The 17921-nt window shown below is 46.4% G+C and overlaps 1 protein-coding gene across 4 annotated transcripts in view; it reads right to left on the bottom strand.

Moving 5' to 3' along the window:
* Positions 1–17921, bottom strand: part of Piezo2 (piezo type mechanosensitive ion channel component 2) — a 337909-nt gene that overhangs the window by 195715 nt on the left and 124273 nt on the right. For all 4 annotated transcript variants that reach the window (XM_078030440.1, XM_078030437.1, XM_078030438.1 and 1 more), the window contains exon 3: positions 16926–17051. In XM_078030440.1, the coding sequence (XP_077886566.1) occupies positions 16926–17051 (126 nt within the window). The remainder of the gene's footprint in view (positions 1–16925; positions 17052–17921) is intronic.

Genomic DNA, 17921 nt, shown 5'->3' with positions numbered 1-17921 from the left:
AATATTCGCTCTTTGAGAGCAAGGATCTGTGTTGCTGTTTTAAAGCTGCCATTCCCCAGCATGGGGAATGGTGTGCACCACGCCATCAGTGAAAAGCAGGTAACTGTCAAGAGACGACTGGATAGGCCCGAGTGACGCCTCCACGGCCGTTTGACATCTCTAGGGAGGAAGGGCTTCTCTCTGCTTGAATTTGGTTTTCATCATCACATCATGGAATTCATAGATGAGGCTTTGACCGACTTGGCTACCTGAGAATGAGTTTTCTTCTGATGAGTCTTATCGTGATTCAGTACTATGACTCTCAAACCAGTCTCAACAACCTAACAATAATAATAATGCTCTTAAGTTGCACATTACATAATCAACCCACAAAACCAGTGGCCTTTTATACGCTAACAACTATCTGTCACAGAAATTGAGAAAAGAATTGCATTTAAAATAGCATCAAAAATAAAATAGTTAGGAGTAAATTTAATTGAGTAGGGAAAAGATCTGTACACTGAAAGCTACAAAAAATTGATGAAGTAAAATGAAGAACAATGTATTCCAACAAAAAAAAAATTGGAAGATATACCGTATTCATGGATTCGAAGAATTACTTTTCTTAAAATGTCATATTACCCAAAACAATCTTCAGATTCAGAGAAATCTCTATCAAAATTCCCCTGCCATTTTCACAAAAATGGATAAAGTAATCCTAAAATTCATATGGAGCCACTAAAGATCCCTAAGAACTAAAAATATCTTGAGTTAAAGGAACAATGCTGGAGATATCACACTACACAATTTCAAAACCACGGGGTATTATAAAGCTCCTGAAACCCACCCAGCATGGTACTGCATGAGAGCAGACATCACCACCAAAGGGTCAGAGTTGACTTCAGATAAAGATGGAAAGCAGGCCGCAGGGCAAGGGTGACCTCTTCCTTAAATGATGCCGAGAAAACTAGAAATCCCCATGCAGAAGAACGAAACTGGACCCTTATCTCATCACTTACAAAAATCAACTTACAATGGCTAAAACACTTGAATGTAAGTACTGAGACTGTAAAGCTGCTAGAAGTAAACAGAGGAAGAAAAGCTCAGTCCATTGGTCTAGCCCGTGACTTCCTGGATAAGACTCAAGAAACACTGAGCATCCCAAGCAAAAACAGACCACGAGGATTGCATCAAAGTAAAAGGCTTTCACACAGCAAGGGGGTGCATCGAGGAAGGGCAGGCACGGATGGGGAGGGAGCGCTGCACACATCTGAGAAGCGCTAGTATCCCAAACACATACGGAGCTCAACTCCACAGCAAGAAGATAAGTAGCTGATTTAAAACTGGGCAAAGAAATTAGACAGATATTTCCCAGAAGTGATAGAAGTGGCCAACAGACTTAGAAAAAAATGCTTCACATCTTAAATCATCAGGGGAATGCAAATTAAAACCACAATGAGATGATACTTAACTGACTAAATGGCTATTATCTCAATGATGAGTGAGTCAGTGCTGGAGAGGACAGGGAGAAAAGGGAACCCTGGTATCCGCTGTGCGGGAATGCAAGTTAGTACAACCATTTCAGAAAATAGTATGCAAGATCCCCCCCAAAACGAAACAGAACTTCTACAGGGCTCAGCAAATCCACTGCTGACGGAAGTGTGGTCTGCATTCTGTGGAATACTGCCCAGCCTTAAAGAAGACACTGTGTCACCTGAGACAAACAGGTGGGTCTGTAGGACACTGTGTAAGTGACATAAGCCAGACCCACACAGATACTAGGTGATCTTGTTTTCATGTGGAATTTTAAACAGTTGATCCCACAGAAACAGGTTTTGAGGTCACAATGATCTAAAGGAAGACTCTTCAATAATAACTTAATTTTGAGTTACTTATTTAGATTGAGAGAAATGTCACAGGTTCAAATTCATTAACATATCAAAAGATCACACATAGAAGGAAATCCATGACAGAGGAAGCTGTCATAGGATGTCATCAGTACATCCAACCAGACATAGAGGATTAATTCTTCATACTGACCACGAGACTCTGCCTCTCCCTTCTCAGCTTCTGGACACCACCTGGGCCACTCACCACCTGCTGGGAAGCATCCAATCAGCTGCCACCCACCCTTCACTTCGTGAGTTACTGAGTTGCCCTGAGTTACTGTGAGTTGCCCAAGGCCAAAGGGAAGAAGGTTCTCAGCTACACAGAAATCTCTGATTTATATTTCATCTCGACTACAGAAAGCATCTTCATTTCTTTAAATCAAAATATTAATTTGCTGCACCTTGAATGGAGTCAACTAAATGACAAAATTTTAATTTCATCACAAAGTATATTTTATATTAGTAATTTTTTGTTGCACTCTAGATACTTAGAATGATAAAGAAATAAAGAGAATGCTCTCATGTCAAATACAGTTTCCTAAACAACCTAATATGGCCATATTTCTAGTTTCAGGGAATCAAGCTTATTTTGTATATTTTTAAGATCCCTAAAATCATAAAACTGAAGTAAATCAGACTTTAAAAAAATAATTTGATATATACTAGTTGTGCATATAATTGTACAGTATAATAACTGTACAGTATAATAATTTAGTACATGTATATAATTGTACAGTATAATAATATAGCACATGTATATAATGAGTAATGATCAAATCCAGTAAGTCAAGCTTTGGATCCCTCTCAGGATACTAGTGACCATAAGGCTTGAGCTTGCTCTGACAGCCAGACGCAGACTTCTGTGTCCTCAATTTCTACAAACTTTTAAAGAAGCATTTACAGTCAGACTCTACACGGAAGGAGCAGTTCTCTAAACGTTGTTGTTTTTGTACTCTTGTCTTCCTTCAAACTCTAAAAGGTATTTAAATATGAAGGGTGCCACTTTCAACCCTAAAAAGCATCATTTATAGATGTAGTCCATAGTAACCCTTGAAGTGACATCGAAAATCAATAGAGTAGCAGCCTTTATGCTCCAGTGGCCATGGAGATTTTTTTCCCCCCCTAAATTTACGGTAAGCATCTATTTTTACTTGATTGATCTTTATGAATCAACTGTATGTTTGGGGTTTTCTTTCCTGTCTTGGCTACTCAGAAGAGAAAAAGTCCCCCAACCCTCACTTAAAATGTATGTCCTAGATTTTTCCAAAAATATTAGAAGCCCTGGGAAGATGTCCTGGTGCAACCCTTGCACCCAGGACTCTCAGTCACCTTGGAAAAGCTATATAATGGCTGTGTCTCTATTCTCTTAATCCTGGAATAAAGAAGATGGGATCCATCATCTGGAATGTTCCATTTGGTGGAAGAGTCCATTATTCTGAGGACACAGAGATGTCAAAATGAGCCAGCTTATATATAATAAAACCTCAGGAGAGACCCACGAGAGTGCTGCCATCAGCTGTCATCTGCATCAGCAAGGGTAAAGGCAATGTGAACTTCTGTGTCTACACACAGGAAAAAGAGTTCAGTGGAGACACACTGTTTCCTGAGTGTCAGAGGCCAGTCTCCTCCAAGCTTAAATGTAAAGTCGGTATTGCCAGGCAGCTGTTATGTCTAAGAAGAGAAATATTTAAACACCAAAGAAATGGACACAAGGGTTTTCCCTATGGATCCATTAAAGAAAACATCTCACAACTAAACATGAGCATGGAAGAACCCTGGTTTTCCCTGGAGGGGGTGTGTAAATTCAGGTGAATGGCTGCATTGTTTAGGCTATTTATAAAGACTTTCAGAAAACTTACCTGATTATCAAAATGTGCACTTTTTTGTTGTTTCTTATAAGAATCTAGACCTAAAGACTACAATCGACTTATTTAGCAAGACAGCAAACTCTTTACATTATAGGATTATCCTAATCCCCCAAATTGCAATGGAATTGTAATTATTTCCAGATGCTCTCTAAACAATGCAGGAAGCTGTCAGCCACAGGCTAAGGTGCTGTGGGTAAGAGGCAGGATCACTGCATGAGCTGTCTCCCTCTGCCAGCCTGCAGCCCCTCTCTGGAAATCACACCCTTCCAGACCTTTATACTGACATTGAGAAAGTCCTTCCCCAACTTTCTCAATTTCCCCCCAGCATCCTTTGGACAAATCAGAGCCGCTGTGTTCAGGAGCTTCACGCTGGCTCTGTCTAGGATTGGGTCTCAGGTCACTTTTCACCAAGTCTTTGCAGTTATGATAGTTTCTCTGTCAATATTTCCATCACTTATGGTGATTTTTGCAGAGCCAGACTTTTTTTTTTTTTTTTTGCTTTATTTAGCTGTGCCACGTTTCCCCTTTCTGCTACTTTTCCTTTTACCAAGTACACATTTGTCCACAAGCTCTAAGTAGTCAGCCTGAGATACCACCTCACTTCTTCTTGGATTTGTAACTTCATCCCCATGAGTCATCTGTCATCCAACCTCTTTACGTGGAAGGCCATGGTTGCCAAGCCCTGTGCAGCTGTTGCATTTAAGAGTCAGGCTGGCAATATACGGAGTTGCTCTCCCCTGGGTGCACATTGATAGCTACTGGCTGTAGCAACAGTAAAGCTCCATTCAATCAGGAAACACGTACACCCTTATCAGTTTACGAACTCTCAAAGATTAGAATTGGCTGTGCGGCTATAAACATTCTCAGAAACATTCTTCCAGTTAAGATTGAATACAAGTGTCCTTAGAAAGAATCAGTTTATCATGACATATGAGATAGCTCTAAAGAGTAGTAATTATTCTCTGGACTAAAAGCAACATTTGTGTATTCTTGCTAGGTCTAATTTTAGGAGCTCACCTATACACATTGCATTTAAAGGCAAGACATTGATCAGGGGCAGAGCATTTGGAAACTGCAGAACACAGCGTCCCATATCCATGCACTATGCTAGATAGCAATACGGAAAATCATAATTTCTTATTGCCTTTATCTTCTGTTTCTCCCCAGTACCGGCAACACAGTGATTCCCCCTTATTCACAGTCTCATTTTCCATCATTTTAGTTACCTACAGTCACCTGCCACCTGAAATACTAAATGGCAGATTCCAGAAATAACCAATTTATAATGTCAAATTATATACTGTTTTGAGTAATGGAATCTGCCACCATCCTAAACTGACCCTCCCAGGTCAGGGGTCATCCCTTGTCCTCACAGTATTCACTACCCACCAGTGGTTGCTTAGTAGCTGTCTTAGTCACCAGGGTGACTGTCATGGTATCACAGTGCTTGTGTCCAAAGAACCCTTATTGGACTTAATGATGGGCCCCAAATGCAAGAGTAGTGTTGTTGGCCATTTTATTATAGACTACTATTATGCTTGTTATATTTTTATTAGTTTTTTGCTAATCTCCTATTGCACCAACTGTATAAATTAAACTTTATCATGGGTATGTATTATAGGGAGAAAAAGCCTAGAAAATATCGAGTTTAGCACCAACCAAGTTTCTAAGCATCCACGGAAGGTCTCAGAACATATCCCTGCCAATGAGGCAGTTACTGTATGTTTTTATACTCACGTAGGCAGAATGAGTGATTAAAAATATACCCATAAATTGAAGGCAATCTGGGTCTGGAAATACATGGTGTAACGTTACCTTACCAGAGCTATCGGTTTTTGGTTTGTTGTTGAGATGCACGCATAGTTCATGGCTTACTCTGAACCAAGGGTGACTGAGCTCGCCAGCAGGTCCCAATCTGGATGTTCTCATCTGCATCTGGAGTGCCCCAGTGCCTCTATTTGCTGCTCAAATTTCCAGGCTTATGCAGAATTTTCTCAAAGTAGAACCTCAAGTTTCGCAATAAAAGGAAATGTAAGGGCGACTGTATAAAGCAAGCAAAGTGGGAGGCAAAGGAGATGTTTTTGAGAGAGAGGCTCTACAAGGAGCCCAGGACACCAGCACACTGCCAGACCTCAGAGAAGGCTGCTGCGTGAACGAGCAGAGCTCACTCTACTGGCATCAAAGGAAGAAGGATTTCATCAATGATGGTGGGAAAAACTAATCAACAGGTGTTTTTTTTTTTAAATGTACTCTTGAAAGTCTCTATGCAAATGAACTCCAGATGAATTAAAAGTTGTGGATATTTTAAGTTATAAAAACCAGTAAGAAGTAGGGTATGATATGAATCAACTCTGAAGGTTTATGGCCTTGAAGCAACAAAAGAACTACAGATTACAACAGGAATAATGGGGAAAACCCTATGTAATGGAAGTAAACAGAAAAATAATTCTTAAATCAGCTTCATGAATATACATACAGAGGGTAATATGAGCAATCACATGAGCAAATCTTCCACAAAATAAAGACAAAATATTAAATGTATGAAAAGTTGTTTGCCTTCGGTAATCATCATTTTTAAAAGCACTGCTGAACTATTTTAAATCTACTGAATTAGCAAAAGTGCTTTACTCATATCGCTGATGAGGTTTCCATGAATATGGTGCACTTTTATCTCTTCCTTTTGTTGAAGTGAAATTCACATATCACACATGCTATGGCCTGGCTCTGGAATGTTCCTGAGTGCTCATGTGCTGAAGGCTTGGTCCCCAGTGCAGCAGTGTCCAGGGCTTTTGGAAAGTGATTGGGTCACCAGGGCTCTGAGCTCATCAGTAGGTCAACCCATCACAGCTGAATGCATTCCTGGGAGGCCATGGAAACTGTGGGAGGTGGGACCTACCTGGAGTGGGTAGGTCACTGGAGCTGCGCCCTTGGGAATCACCTTCCTCTTTTCTCTTTCTGTACCTCTGCTTGAGAGCATCTCTGCTCTACTGTGTCCTCTCTGCCATTCTGCCTCACTGAAAGACCAAAGCAAGGAAGCCATAAGATGAAATAAATCTTTCCTCCTTCACGTTGCTTCTCTCAGGCATTTTGTCTCTGTGATGAACAGCTGGCTAACACAGTACAACTATTCACATGAAAGTGAACGAGTCAGTGGCTTCTGGGGTGTTCATGATGCTGTGGAACCTAGATCCTCTATCTAGGTCCTCTATCTAGATCCACATCGTTTTCATCACTGTAGAAAAACACCACACACCTGTTAAGTAGTCACCCCCACTCCTCTCACCCCACACCCCTGGCAATAATGATCTGCTTTCCGCCTCTATGGATTGACCCATTCTGGATATTCCGTCTAAACGGAGTCAGCCAGTGTGTGGACTTCTGTATCTGTCCTCCTCACTCAGCATGATGGTTTTCAAGTTCAACCATATTGCCGCGTTTGTCACTAGTTCATTTCTTCTTATGAATGAATGATATTCGGTGTATGTACATGCTAAATTTTGTTTATTCGCTCACTTCATGGTGGATATTTGGGTTGTTTCTATCTTTGGCTATTTTGTGTAATGTTGCTACAAATGCTTGTGAGCAAGTGTCTGTCTGAACCCGTTTCCCACTCTTTGGGGGAACAGTTGGGAGTGGAGCTGGCATATCACATGGTGGTTCCCTATTTGACGTGCTGACAGCAGGCTGACAACTTATACTTGTTGCAGAGTGGGTGGCCTAGGTCCTCCACATTGTCACCAACACTTATTGTTTGTTTTTAAATTCAGCCATCCTAGTTAGTTGTTAGTCCTTAGGTCCCTGAGGACTAGCAGGTGGAGCATTCTTTACATATGTTTAGGCCACTTGTGTTCAGAGCCTGCCGCAGTCTGGCTGGGCACAATTCAGGAGCCACTTGTCAAAAGAAACTAACTTTATTTTTAGAACTACAAACGCCAAACAAAACAGCTCCTCAGGAAAAAACCCTCAGAGCCCAACTGCCACCACTGGCTTCCACAAACCTCTCACCCCCACACCAGCCTCTCCACCTCCCACAATCCTCCTGCTCTTGAGACCGATTGGCTGGGTTGTGTGGGCGGAGCCAAAGAAGTCCCCCAATGAGCAGCTCCGTGGAGGAGCCAATCAGCTAGATGTTGCTGGGGCCGCTGTGAGCCAATCATCAGCTGGCAGTCTGAAGGGCAGGGAAACAGCCCAATGAACATCACCGCAGAGGAGCCAATCAGCTAGATGTTGCTGGGGCCGCTGTGAGCCAATCATCAGCCGGCAGCTGGAAGTTTGCTGGCAGCTGGAAGTTTGCTGGGGCCCCTTTGGCTGTGGCTCTCAACAAGAGCCTATGTTTTCTATATATGAATCCGCATATTAACTCCTAATATCTACAACGGTTTCATAGGTAAGTGTGAAGAGTAGCTGAACTGCCTTCTAGGACTCTATGACAACACTCAGCCCACGGATGCATCCATCATGCCCCTGACAGGTCCTTCCACCATGACCTTGAGATGTCCTCCCACTGTTCCCCTGAGATATCCTTCCACCTTGCCCCTCAGATGTCCTCCCACCAACCCCCTCAGATTCCCTTGCACTGTTCCCGAGATGTCCTTCCGTCAGGCCCCTGTGATGTCCGCCCACCATGCCCCTGAGATGTCCTCCCACTGTGCCCCTGAGATGTCCTTCCATTGTGCCCAAGATGTCCTCCCACGATGCCCCTGAGATGTCCTTCACCAGGCCATACGGTGGAGGCATACAGTTACAGTTCCGTTGCCTCCCTCTCGCCCTGATCTTGCGTCCAGCCCACACCACACAGACTTGCCTTATTGCTATTATTGTAAATAATTGACACCAGAAATGCTGTATCAGGAAACCAAGGTTAAGCCCATTGTTGTTTAAGCAAACAGAATCAATCCTGAATCATTTTAGATTTCCTGCTCTGGGATCGATTATCTGTGGGCCTGGGGGCAGGGGCCGATGAGCATAAGCAGCCCTAATGTGACTGTTGCCCACTTGGCCGCTCCTTCCCGTCTCTGATGTTATTCATGAGAGCCCTGCTATAGCTCCCCCACCCCAGGTCTCTGTTCTTCCCCTTCCCTCCTTGTTACATCTAACTCCAGCTTTCTCTTACACTTTCTCTCCTGATCCCCAGACTGTGTGAGGAGAAGCAGAGAACCAGCCCCTCTGAGCTCTCCTCCCATCCACTTGCCCCTGACCTGTGCACACAGCTGTGCAGGGCTACGCCGGGCATCCTGAAAGCTACCACCCAATTTGCTCTTCCTTTTGTGTTTTTAATCTAATAACAACTTAACTCTTCTTCTGCTGCTCATCCTCTTTACCTGCAAGTGGGTAAAATATCAAGGATGTTGCAAGGCTATCATACAGAATTGAGATATTGTAAATAAAATATGCCTGGTACATAATGGGCCATTATACAGTGGAGCTGTTACTGATTTAGAACAAAACTTAGAACCAAAAAGATGCTTAGCACACCCACACACACATGCAACAGAGAGGCACACATGCTTACAGATGCTTATAGACATACATAAGCACACACATATGCTCGTAGGTATACATGCACACAGACACACACACACACACACTGCAGCACAGGCACACACCTGCACACACACACAAAGCTGGCTGAGGTGAGGGAAAGCAAAGGAGACAGGTAGCTGGAATGTTGTGCCTGTGCCAGCAGCTCTGGAACTGTCCCCTCCTCAGGGCAGAGGCACAGTGAGCATGGCTGTGGAGGGAGGCCCTGCACCAGCCAGCACCATCAGAACCCCGAGTCAGAGCTTCTCCCCTTCAGAGCAAGACCAACAGGATCTCATGGAAACAGGCCTGGTGTGTTAGATGAGAAAGATCTGTGTGGATCAACACTGGGATGGTTAGGGCCAGCAAGAAGGGCAGTTCCAGAACAAGGACAGTCAACTTCCTTTTTAACACACCTGAGAAGAGGCTTGTGTGTGACGACATTGACAGACAGCTGTGCAGAGAAAGGCCAAACCACACCTCACAGCTGCGGAAGCAGCCTTGGGTTCCAGGACCTCAGGGGTTAACGCCTGAGGAGGTGGATCTCTACTCACCAGAAATTGTCCAGCTTGTCACTGTCGTCAATGGGCATCAGTCTCCAATTTTCTCAGGATTTGTAATGCAGGTCCAGCCAGCTGCGGACCCGATTGTGGACAGAGGCTATGGCTGGACCCCCATGAAGGGAGGAGGTGGGAGTGGGCTCAAGGAGGGCTGGGTACAGGCATTCAGCTCCTCAGCCACACAGTATGGAATGTCCCTGCTGCTCATGCTTAGTGGCAAGATATTCTTAAAGGCAATGTCATGACGGTAAATCGTAGCAAAGGCTTCCAACCATGAACACTTCAGCGAGAGTGAGCACGTCAGATCAACTACGCTTTCACCCAGCACGACTCCAAAATGTGCATATCCTAATCTTGCTTCTTCCTCTAAACTTAAGTGACCAAAGTGCAACTTCTCCATAACCCCATGAGGCCACAGACTGGGATGGAGAGAAGATCGACTACGGGGTACAGCAGAACTCTGGCTGTGCCACCCTGTGGTCTCATGAGAGCTGCCACCTGCTTCTAGGACTCGATTTCTCCAACAGTCGGGTGCCAGTGAAAGTCGTTACTCCGTAAGACAAATAGACAGGCTCAAGCGAGTTCTAGGGATACGGTGTTGGGAAATGACCGTCAGGTTCTTCCCTGTCCAGTGCTCCACCCTCTGCCTCTTTTCCCAAATTCTACAGAAGAGAGAGGGTCAGAGCAGGGAGCCATGCCTGTATCACACATTGCTCCGGGTTGGAAGGTACCGGGTGCATGATGGGTTTTCAGGTGGACGAGAGCATGAGGACAGGGCCATGAGGGACTCGAAGTCCAGGCACAGAGCAGGCGCACTGGGAGTTCCCGAGGGTGGGAGGCAGAACTTCCTGGAAGGAGGACCTGGGGACACAGGTCCTGACACCACCTCCCAACTGGGGCCATGCAGCCCCATTCTGGAGACTCCAACCCCGTGGCGCCCAGGGTACAACCCAGACATGACAGAATTAGTGAGACACTGAGACAAAATTGCCATTGACAAAGTTTGGGTACCATGGAAGCGCCTTAATTTTCTGATTTAATTGACATAACAGGGCATTATTTGGTTCTGTTCCTAGGACCTCATGGACCTGTGGGATCTTGGATGAGGAGTACAGCTTCTCTGGCGATAGCAACAGCAGCCTGTACTTACTGGGCACCTAGGGACGGTTCCCAGGGACCGGACAGTACCCATTCCCCCCTTCATATCAGCCTGAGATGGCAACCTTGTCTTCACTTCACAGTGGAGGAAACAGGAGTGGCTAGCCCGAGCACCTATAATGCTGTTTACTCATGTGTAAGTAGTATTTAAAAATCCTCATGGAAATACTTCCCATCATAAATGATATCCTACTTGGAAAATGCTGTACGAAGTGAATGTTCCCATGTGAATGTCACTCCAAGACATCCCCATGCCTTGGACTACGGGTTTCTCATCTCAGGAGGCACTCCCCTCCATGAGGCACACCCCCCCTCTGCCTCTTACCTGTCCGTGTCTGGCTTTTGGCTGTAAAAACTGCTTGCATTCATTATTCCAAGAACACCAGCTCTACCAAATGTTGTGAGGCACAAGAGCTCTCCTTCAGCGCTGATTCCAAGCCCCGTCTGCAGATCTGCCTTCGACTGGAGTGCCCCCCGCCCCTGCCTGATGGCAGAGCACCAGACATGAGGGTCCCTGGGGGGTGGGAGGAGAAGCAGCACTTTCGGCTAATTCCTCTTATGCATGTGATTGGAAGGCACCTGTGGCCCACCTCCTCCCAGACCACCTCAGTTAACACAAGGTGGCACTGTGCTGTCCTGACCTTGCCCAGATGGCCCGAGGCAGAACCACAACTCGGTACAGAGTTTTGTTTTTGTTGTTATTTTTTAAAATTGTCTTATTGAGGGGCAGTAACTGTTTTCAGGAAGCTCACTCCTGGAGAGCAAAAGCCTGTCCATGGTGCCTGAATCAGGAAGGAGTGACACAGAGGGCAGAGCCAAGGGGCACGCAGTGTGCTCACAGAGGTTTTATTCAGTCACAAGAAAAATGAGATTATGCCATGGGCAGGAAAATGGCTGGAGCTCGAGACCATCATGTTAAGAGCTAAGCCAGACTCAAAAGGGCCAGGGTCACATGTCGCCCCTCATATGTGGGAGACACAGAGGAAAAGGGGAAAGGAAGGTGGGAGGGGGCGGGGATGTCGTGGAATCAAAAGGACATCAGTGGGATAAAGGCACGGGGGTGGGGCAGATACCAGAGAGTGACACTGGCCAAGTTACACTGTCATACTGTGAGTATGAACCAACCGGAAACACCACGTCCCACCATTAGGTGCACCAATAACATAAGGAAAATGAAAAAAATCAAACGGGAATCCTGCCAGGTCAGCGCTCAGATGGCAGCTCAGATGGCAGCTCAGACGCGCTCTGGCTTCTGCTCCTCGGGCCCCTGAGACTGCTTCTCCCCTCCTACACCCCACATCAAGGCCGTGCGCACGCCGAGCTCTGCATGTGTACACAACAGGATTCCTGGGAGGAGGGATTGCAGATGGCACAGCCCACGGGCACGGCGGGGCTGGCAGCCCAGCCTCCGCAGGAGTAAAATGACTCCCGTCGCGGTGGAGGAGCCTGGGGGGAGAAGCTGTCCCTCGCCTCTCAGCTGCTGCCCACACGGCCCTGCCCACCCTGAGACTGGTTGATAATGTGAAATGAGGCAGAGCAGGGCATCCTTGATAAAGACGAGTAGAGGCATCTGCAGTGAGGAGAAAAGGAGGAATTGGAAAAGGAATATCACGATTTCTGGGTCTTACAGTTAGTAAATGTCCTATAAACAGCGATTAAAAGTAGCTGTTATCATCAGAAGTTTCCCTAAGATAGCTCTGAACCCCAACGTTTCTTTCCATCAATAGCGTTCTTCAGCAAAGCCCAGGCACCCAGACTGACCTGGAAATCTCTCTAACACGGCCACACATCCACCCCAGTCAGACAAACTACTCCTATGTAATCTGTAATGACATAATTGAAACCAGGTTTACATTTATTTAAGTAGCCTCGCTGTGATGGAATGAAAATATTTTAGTTAGCGGCACAACACGTCTGAGCAGAATTTACAGCGGTCTCCCCTGCCCCGTGGATTCCTCACTTGCCTATAAGAACTCCATTTTGAAAACGAACGAGAGAGGGAGAGAGAGAGAGAGAGGGCTGGTGTTGAGTTTCAGTTCTGCACAATGACACCTTTAACAACCTGCCAGCCAGTCAAAACCTAAATAGAGCATCTGAAAAAGTCTTTACTACTGCCAGTTAATACTCAGAGGCTCTGGGGACAGGAACGTCCAGTGACTCAATATTTGTAAATGCTACTGTTGTCCCTCCAACACATGTCGGACGCTCCTGGGAGAGGCGGGGGCTTTGGCCATGAGGAGGGCGAGGGTCTGAGGTTTAAATAGGAAAGTAGTCACTAAGAAAACAAAATAAAACATAAAAATGAGCACCCGGTGGCCTGGCCCAACTGCCCGCTCTGAACACCCTGGATCATACACAACCCCAGGAGGACCCACAACACCAGGAAGACCCACAACACCAGGAAGACCCACAACACCCGGAGGACCCACAACACCAGGAGGCCCCACAACATCAGGAAGACCCACAACACCCGGAGGACCCACAACACCAGGAGGACCCACAACATCAGGAAGACCCACAACACCAGGAGGACCCACAACACCAGGTGGACCCACAACACCAGGAGGACCCACAACACCAGGAAGACCCACAACACCAGGAGGACCCACAACACCAGGTGGACCCACAACACCCGGAGGACCCACAACACCAGGAGGACCCACAACATCAGGAAGACCCACAACACCAGGAGGACCCACAACACTAGGAGGACCCACAACATCAGGAAGACCCACAACACCAGGAGGTCCCACAACACCAGGAGGACCCACAACACCTGGAGGACCCACAACACCAGGAGGACCCACAACATCAGGAAGACCCACAACACCAGGAGGACCCACAACACCAGGTGGACTCACAACACCAGGTGGGCCCACAACACCAGGTGGACTCACAACACCAGGAGGACCCACAACACCCGGAGGACCCACAACACCAGGACCAGGGCAGCTGCGCTCTTCTTCATTTAGATTTGTTCCTTTGTGTCTGCAGACACCAGCAAAGCTGAACAGCAACCCGGGGCACCAGAAGAACAGTGTGTGTGACATCAGTGTGTGTTCACAACCAGGAGGGTCGGATGTCACTGCAGCTGCTGGAGAGACAACGCACGCAGAGCGCCTTAGAGGGAAGTCAGCGGGTGGAAGGCCGCGGTTTCCACTGCCCGCCTGGCGGTGAGCAGGAGTTGACACAACTTGGTCATTACAGACGCTCCGGGCTGAAAACCCAGTCTGTGTGAATCTTGGCCACCACACGGGTTGGCAAAGCTCTGGAGCTGGTTTGTCCTTCTCTCTTATCCTTTTTCAAGAATGTGTTAATGTTAATGCTGCACATGAAACGGAACACACAGCGCACCGCGGCGGGCCAGCACGAGCACCCACGCTGCTGGTTCAGAGGAACCCGTGATGGCCATGAACTCACCTTCACGGGCTCCGGCTCCCTTTGAGCCCAGCCTGACCTCGCCTGCCTATTGATCATCATCAGAAACACTGGCACTTGGAATGGGAACTTGGGCACTGATGGAAACGGGCTTGGGCGGGAATTTAACTTTGTAGGAACAGAGCTTGCCGTCACAACGCCCATTCCGCTGGCTTTGGTGAGCCAGGAGCGTTTTCACTGGGGATAAGAAGAGAAAGAAAGGGAGGCGACGTTAGGTTGTGACATGTGAGGTACACTGCAGGAAGAACGAGAGCGGCACTGCCGGAGCCACGGGCATTATGGCGCACTGAGAAGACACGGCACTCAGGAAGGGTGTGCAGGAGCACCTGAGGCCCCACGCTCGGGCTGGCAGGGGTCTGGGCACAGGCCTGCCAGAGGCCAGCCCTTCCTACCCTGCCCCACCTGAGACTCTGACACCTGAGGTCCCATCTGAGCATCTATGTGTTCTGATCCTTGTTCAGAAGGAGGACAAAACAGAAGAGATGGCTGTATGTCTGCGTGAGCCTGTCTCTACCTTAGGGAAGAGAACACAGAGAGTACTGCTACAAACCAGAGAAGGGGGCTTGTTCTAACACTCCATTCTGCAATTTTACTTTGTTCTTTGCAGAATTGTGGTAAACCCTTACTGTAGACAAAAATGTCTAGACTCCCTGAGGCAGTAGAGATGGTGAGTTACACTTGCTAGGCTGGACACTCTCCAGTGATCCTTCCACATCACTCAGCAATCTGAACTTATGCAGAAAGGAGAGAGAGATATTAATCAACTCAGTTTTTAAACTCTTATAAGTTGATAAGCAAAGTATTCTGTGCTAAAATACCTCTGGTGATGAAGAACTCATTATTCTTGAAAAACTCTTTTGTTTGGATAACACTGTGGTTATAAAGTATGCCCTTAGTGTCCCAGAGTAGCTCACTGTGAAATGTGCTAATGATATTTGATTACGAAGCACTATAAAATATTGTTGCTAAATTTCTATGTTAAGAGTGAAGCTAGCAAATATAATCAATGCTTTTTATCACTATAATCTAGCTCAAATGCCATGACTTAAACTCTGTTTTATCAAGACCTCAGTGATAGAATGATATTTGGCTTTTATCCAACATTAAACCACATGTTAACAAGTGAATATTACTCAATCATAAAAAAGGAAGTGTGTACTGATACATGCTATTTCATGGATGAGCCTTGAAAAGGTTATGCTAAAGAAAAGAAGCCAGACACAAAGGCCATAGATTGTATTCATTTAGACAGAATGTCCAGCCTAGGTAATAAAGACAGAGAGGAGATGAGCGGTAGCCTGGGGTGGCTGGGAAGGAAATGGAGAGAGACTACTCCTGGATCTGGGTTTTGAGTGTGTGAATACTACATCCAAACCTAGCGCTGTGGGCAGTTGTCGTCTTGAATAGACCAAACCCCACTGAATTCTATCTTTAAACGGGTGAATTTTACGGCATGCGAATTACACGGCAATTTTAAGAACAAGGGCCAGACCTGCAGTTATAGGACTGAAATAAAAAGTCACCGTGGGAGGCGCTGCCACCCGAGGGACTCCGGACTCAGCACAACAGCCAAAATGCACACCACCGCAGCTCTGCGTCCGCCTAACACCCACGCGGCGAGGAATGAACACAGGTCCTAGTAGAGGGTCCCGGGCTGTGTTTACCTTAATGCTCCCCGACCCGTGAGAAGTTTCCACCTTTTTATTTTACAGGGAGGGTGTGTCGACTGCATCTCAGCTGTACTTGTACTTATGAAAGTTCAGGGAATTTCAAAGCCACAAACGGGTCCTTCAGGGAGAAGCTGGCACGGTGAGCTGCTATTGCGGTCTACTTCCAGCTCCCTGCGGCTCCCTGCGGCTCCTGGGGGCCTAACTGGAAACCCATGACTCTGCTCAGGCACCTGGGAGGCTCCTGTTCCTCTCCGGTGACAGTCCCCCGTCCTGTAAGAACCAAAGCCTGGTTTGGGGAAAACACTCTCAGAACAAAGCACAAACACGCTGACTTTTTTCAGATGACAAGTTCAAAATGTTACAGGTGTAGAACATCTTACTTCCCTGTGAATGCCCCTGAGAACGCCGGTATCAGGCCACATTTCCCCCCCAAAAGAGAAAAGAGGCCTTAGGTGATGGTTCCGAACACGATGGATGTCACCGTCACATAACCTACGTGCTGTATTCAACCTCGAGTTCTTGTTTGGTGGCCAGGGATTGTGCCTATCTCTTCCTACTGTCGACTCCAAGGACTGCGCGTGAATCTTGATTTTTTAGGTTACGCTCCATGATGAGGCCTCACACCCCGGGAGGAACCCAGAGACTCATTAACTCCGCCTCCTCGGGATCCCACCCTCTACTGCAGGGCTTCTTAGACGTGCTCACACTGCACTGGGCTGCAAAGTGACCAAAGCGCACTCAGAACCTCACAATAAAACTACTGTGCCGACGTCCCCGTGGGCAGTGACGCACAGGGTCACCAACCACCCACACCGCAGAGGGAAGGGGCCCTGGGACACTCACAGTTGTATCCAGGCGTGATGTGGTGCTGGGCTTCCAAGCTGGCCAGGGTGATGTGGAAGATGATGTGCAGCAGCAGGAAGGACAGGCTCAGGAAGCACAGCGACTTCAGCAGCCGCCCCGTGTGTCCTGGGGGTGAAAGCAGAGGCTGTGAGGGACTGAGACCAACACCGCTCTGCTTCTCCAAGGGGTCCAGAGAACGTGTCCCAGTACCACCCGGGGGGAGGCTGGCCCACCAGTGCAGGCATGCAATGATCCCGACCTTAATTATTAGTCAATAGCCAAAATCCACCCTGCATAACATCACACAGTCAACCTCATGTGCATTAAAAACTCAATGTAATAGAAAAATGTCTTCTTACGCATTCTATGACATGTTATATGGCATTTTTTTTTTTTAGAGAGAGAGAGAGAATTTTAACATTTATTTTTTAGTTTTCGGCGGGCACAACATCTTTGTTTGTATGTGGCGCTGAGGATCGAACCCAGGCCGCACGCATGCCAGGCGAGCGCACTACGGCTTGAGCCACATCCCCAGCCCCAATATATGGCATTTTTATAGTGGAACCGCAAAAAGGTTCTGGCCCAGAAAATTGTACAAAAAAATTTCTGTCAGACTTGAAGGAGAAGGTAATCTGTATTTTATAAAAGTAGTTGTAGAGAATAGAAAAAGAAAGAAGATAGTCTGAAACATTTTGTAGTTAGGGTAAGTTTAATTTCAATAAAATAAGGCTGGAAGAGAAAACTATGAATCAATTTTACTTGTGAACATAGACCTAAACTATTAAAAAGATTTATTAAGTAGCTGAAATAGCACAGTAAAAAAAAAGAATATATCATAATCAACTAGACTTTATTGCCGAAAACCCAGGGTGGTTTGACATTAATGGATCTGTAAGGGGATTCACATAGCAGTGGGCTGATGTCACAACTTTCTTCATGGACACAAAAGAAACACTTCTGAAAATTCAAAATGAATTCATGGTTAAAAAGTTGAGA

This window comes from Ictidomys tridecemlineatus, chromosome 13 (assembly GCF_052094955.1).
Source record: "Ictidomys tridecemlineatus isolate mIctTri1 chromosome 13, mIctTri1.hap1, whole genome shotgun sequence".
In the NCBI taxonomy this organism is placed as follows: domain Eukaryota; kingdom Metazoa; phylum Chordata; class Mammalia; order Rodentia; family Sciuridae; genus Ictidomys; species Ictidomys tridecemlineatus.
The sequence above is the reverse complement of the archived record's forward strand: the minus strand, read 5'-3'. Positions and strand labels throughout refer to the sequence as shown.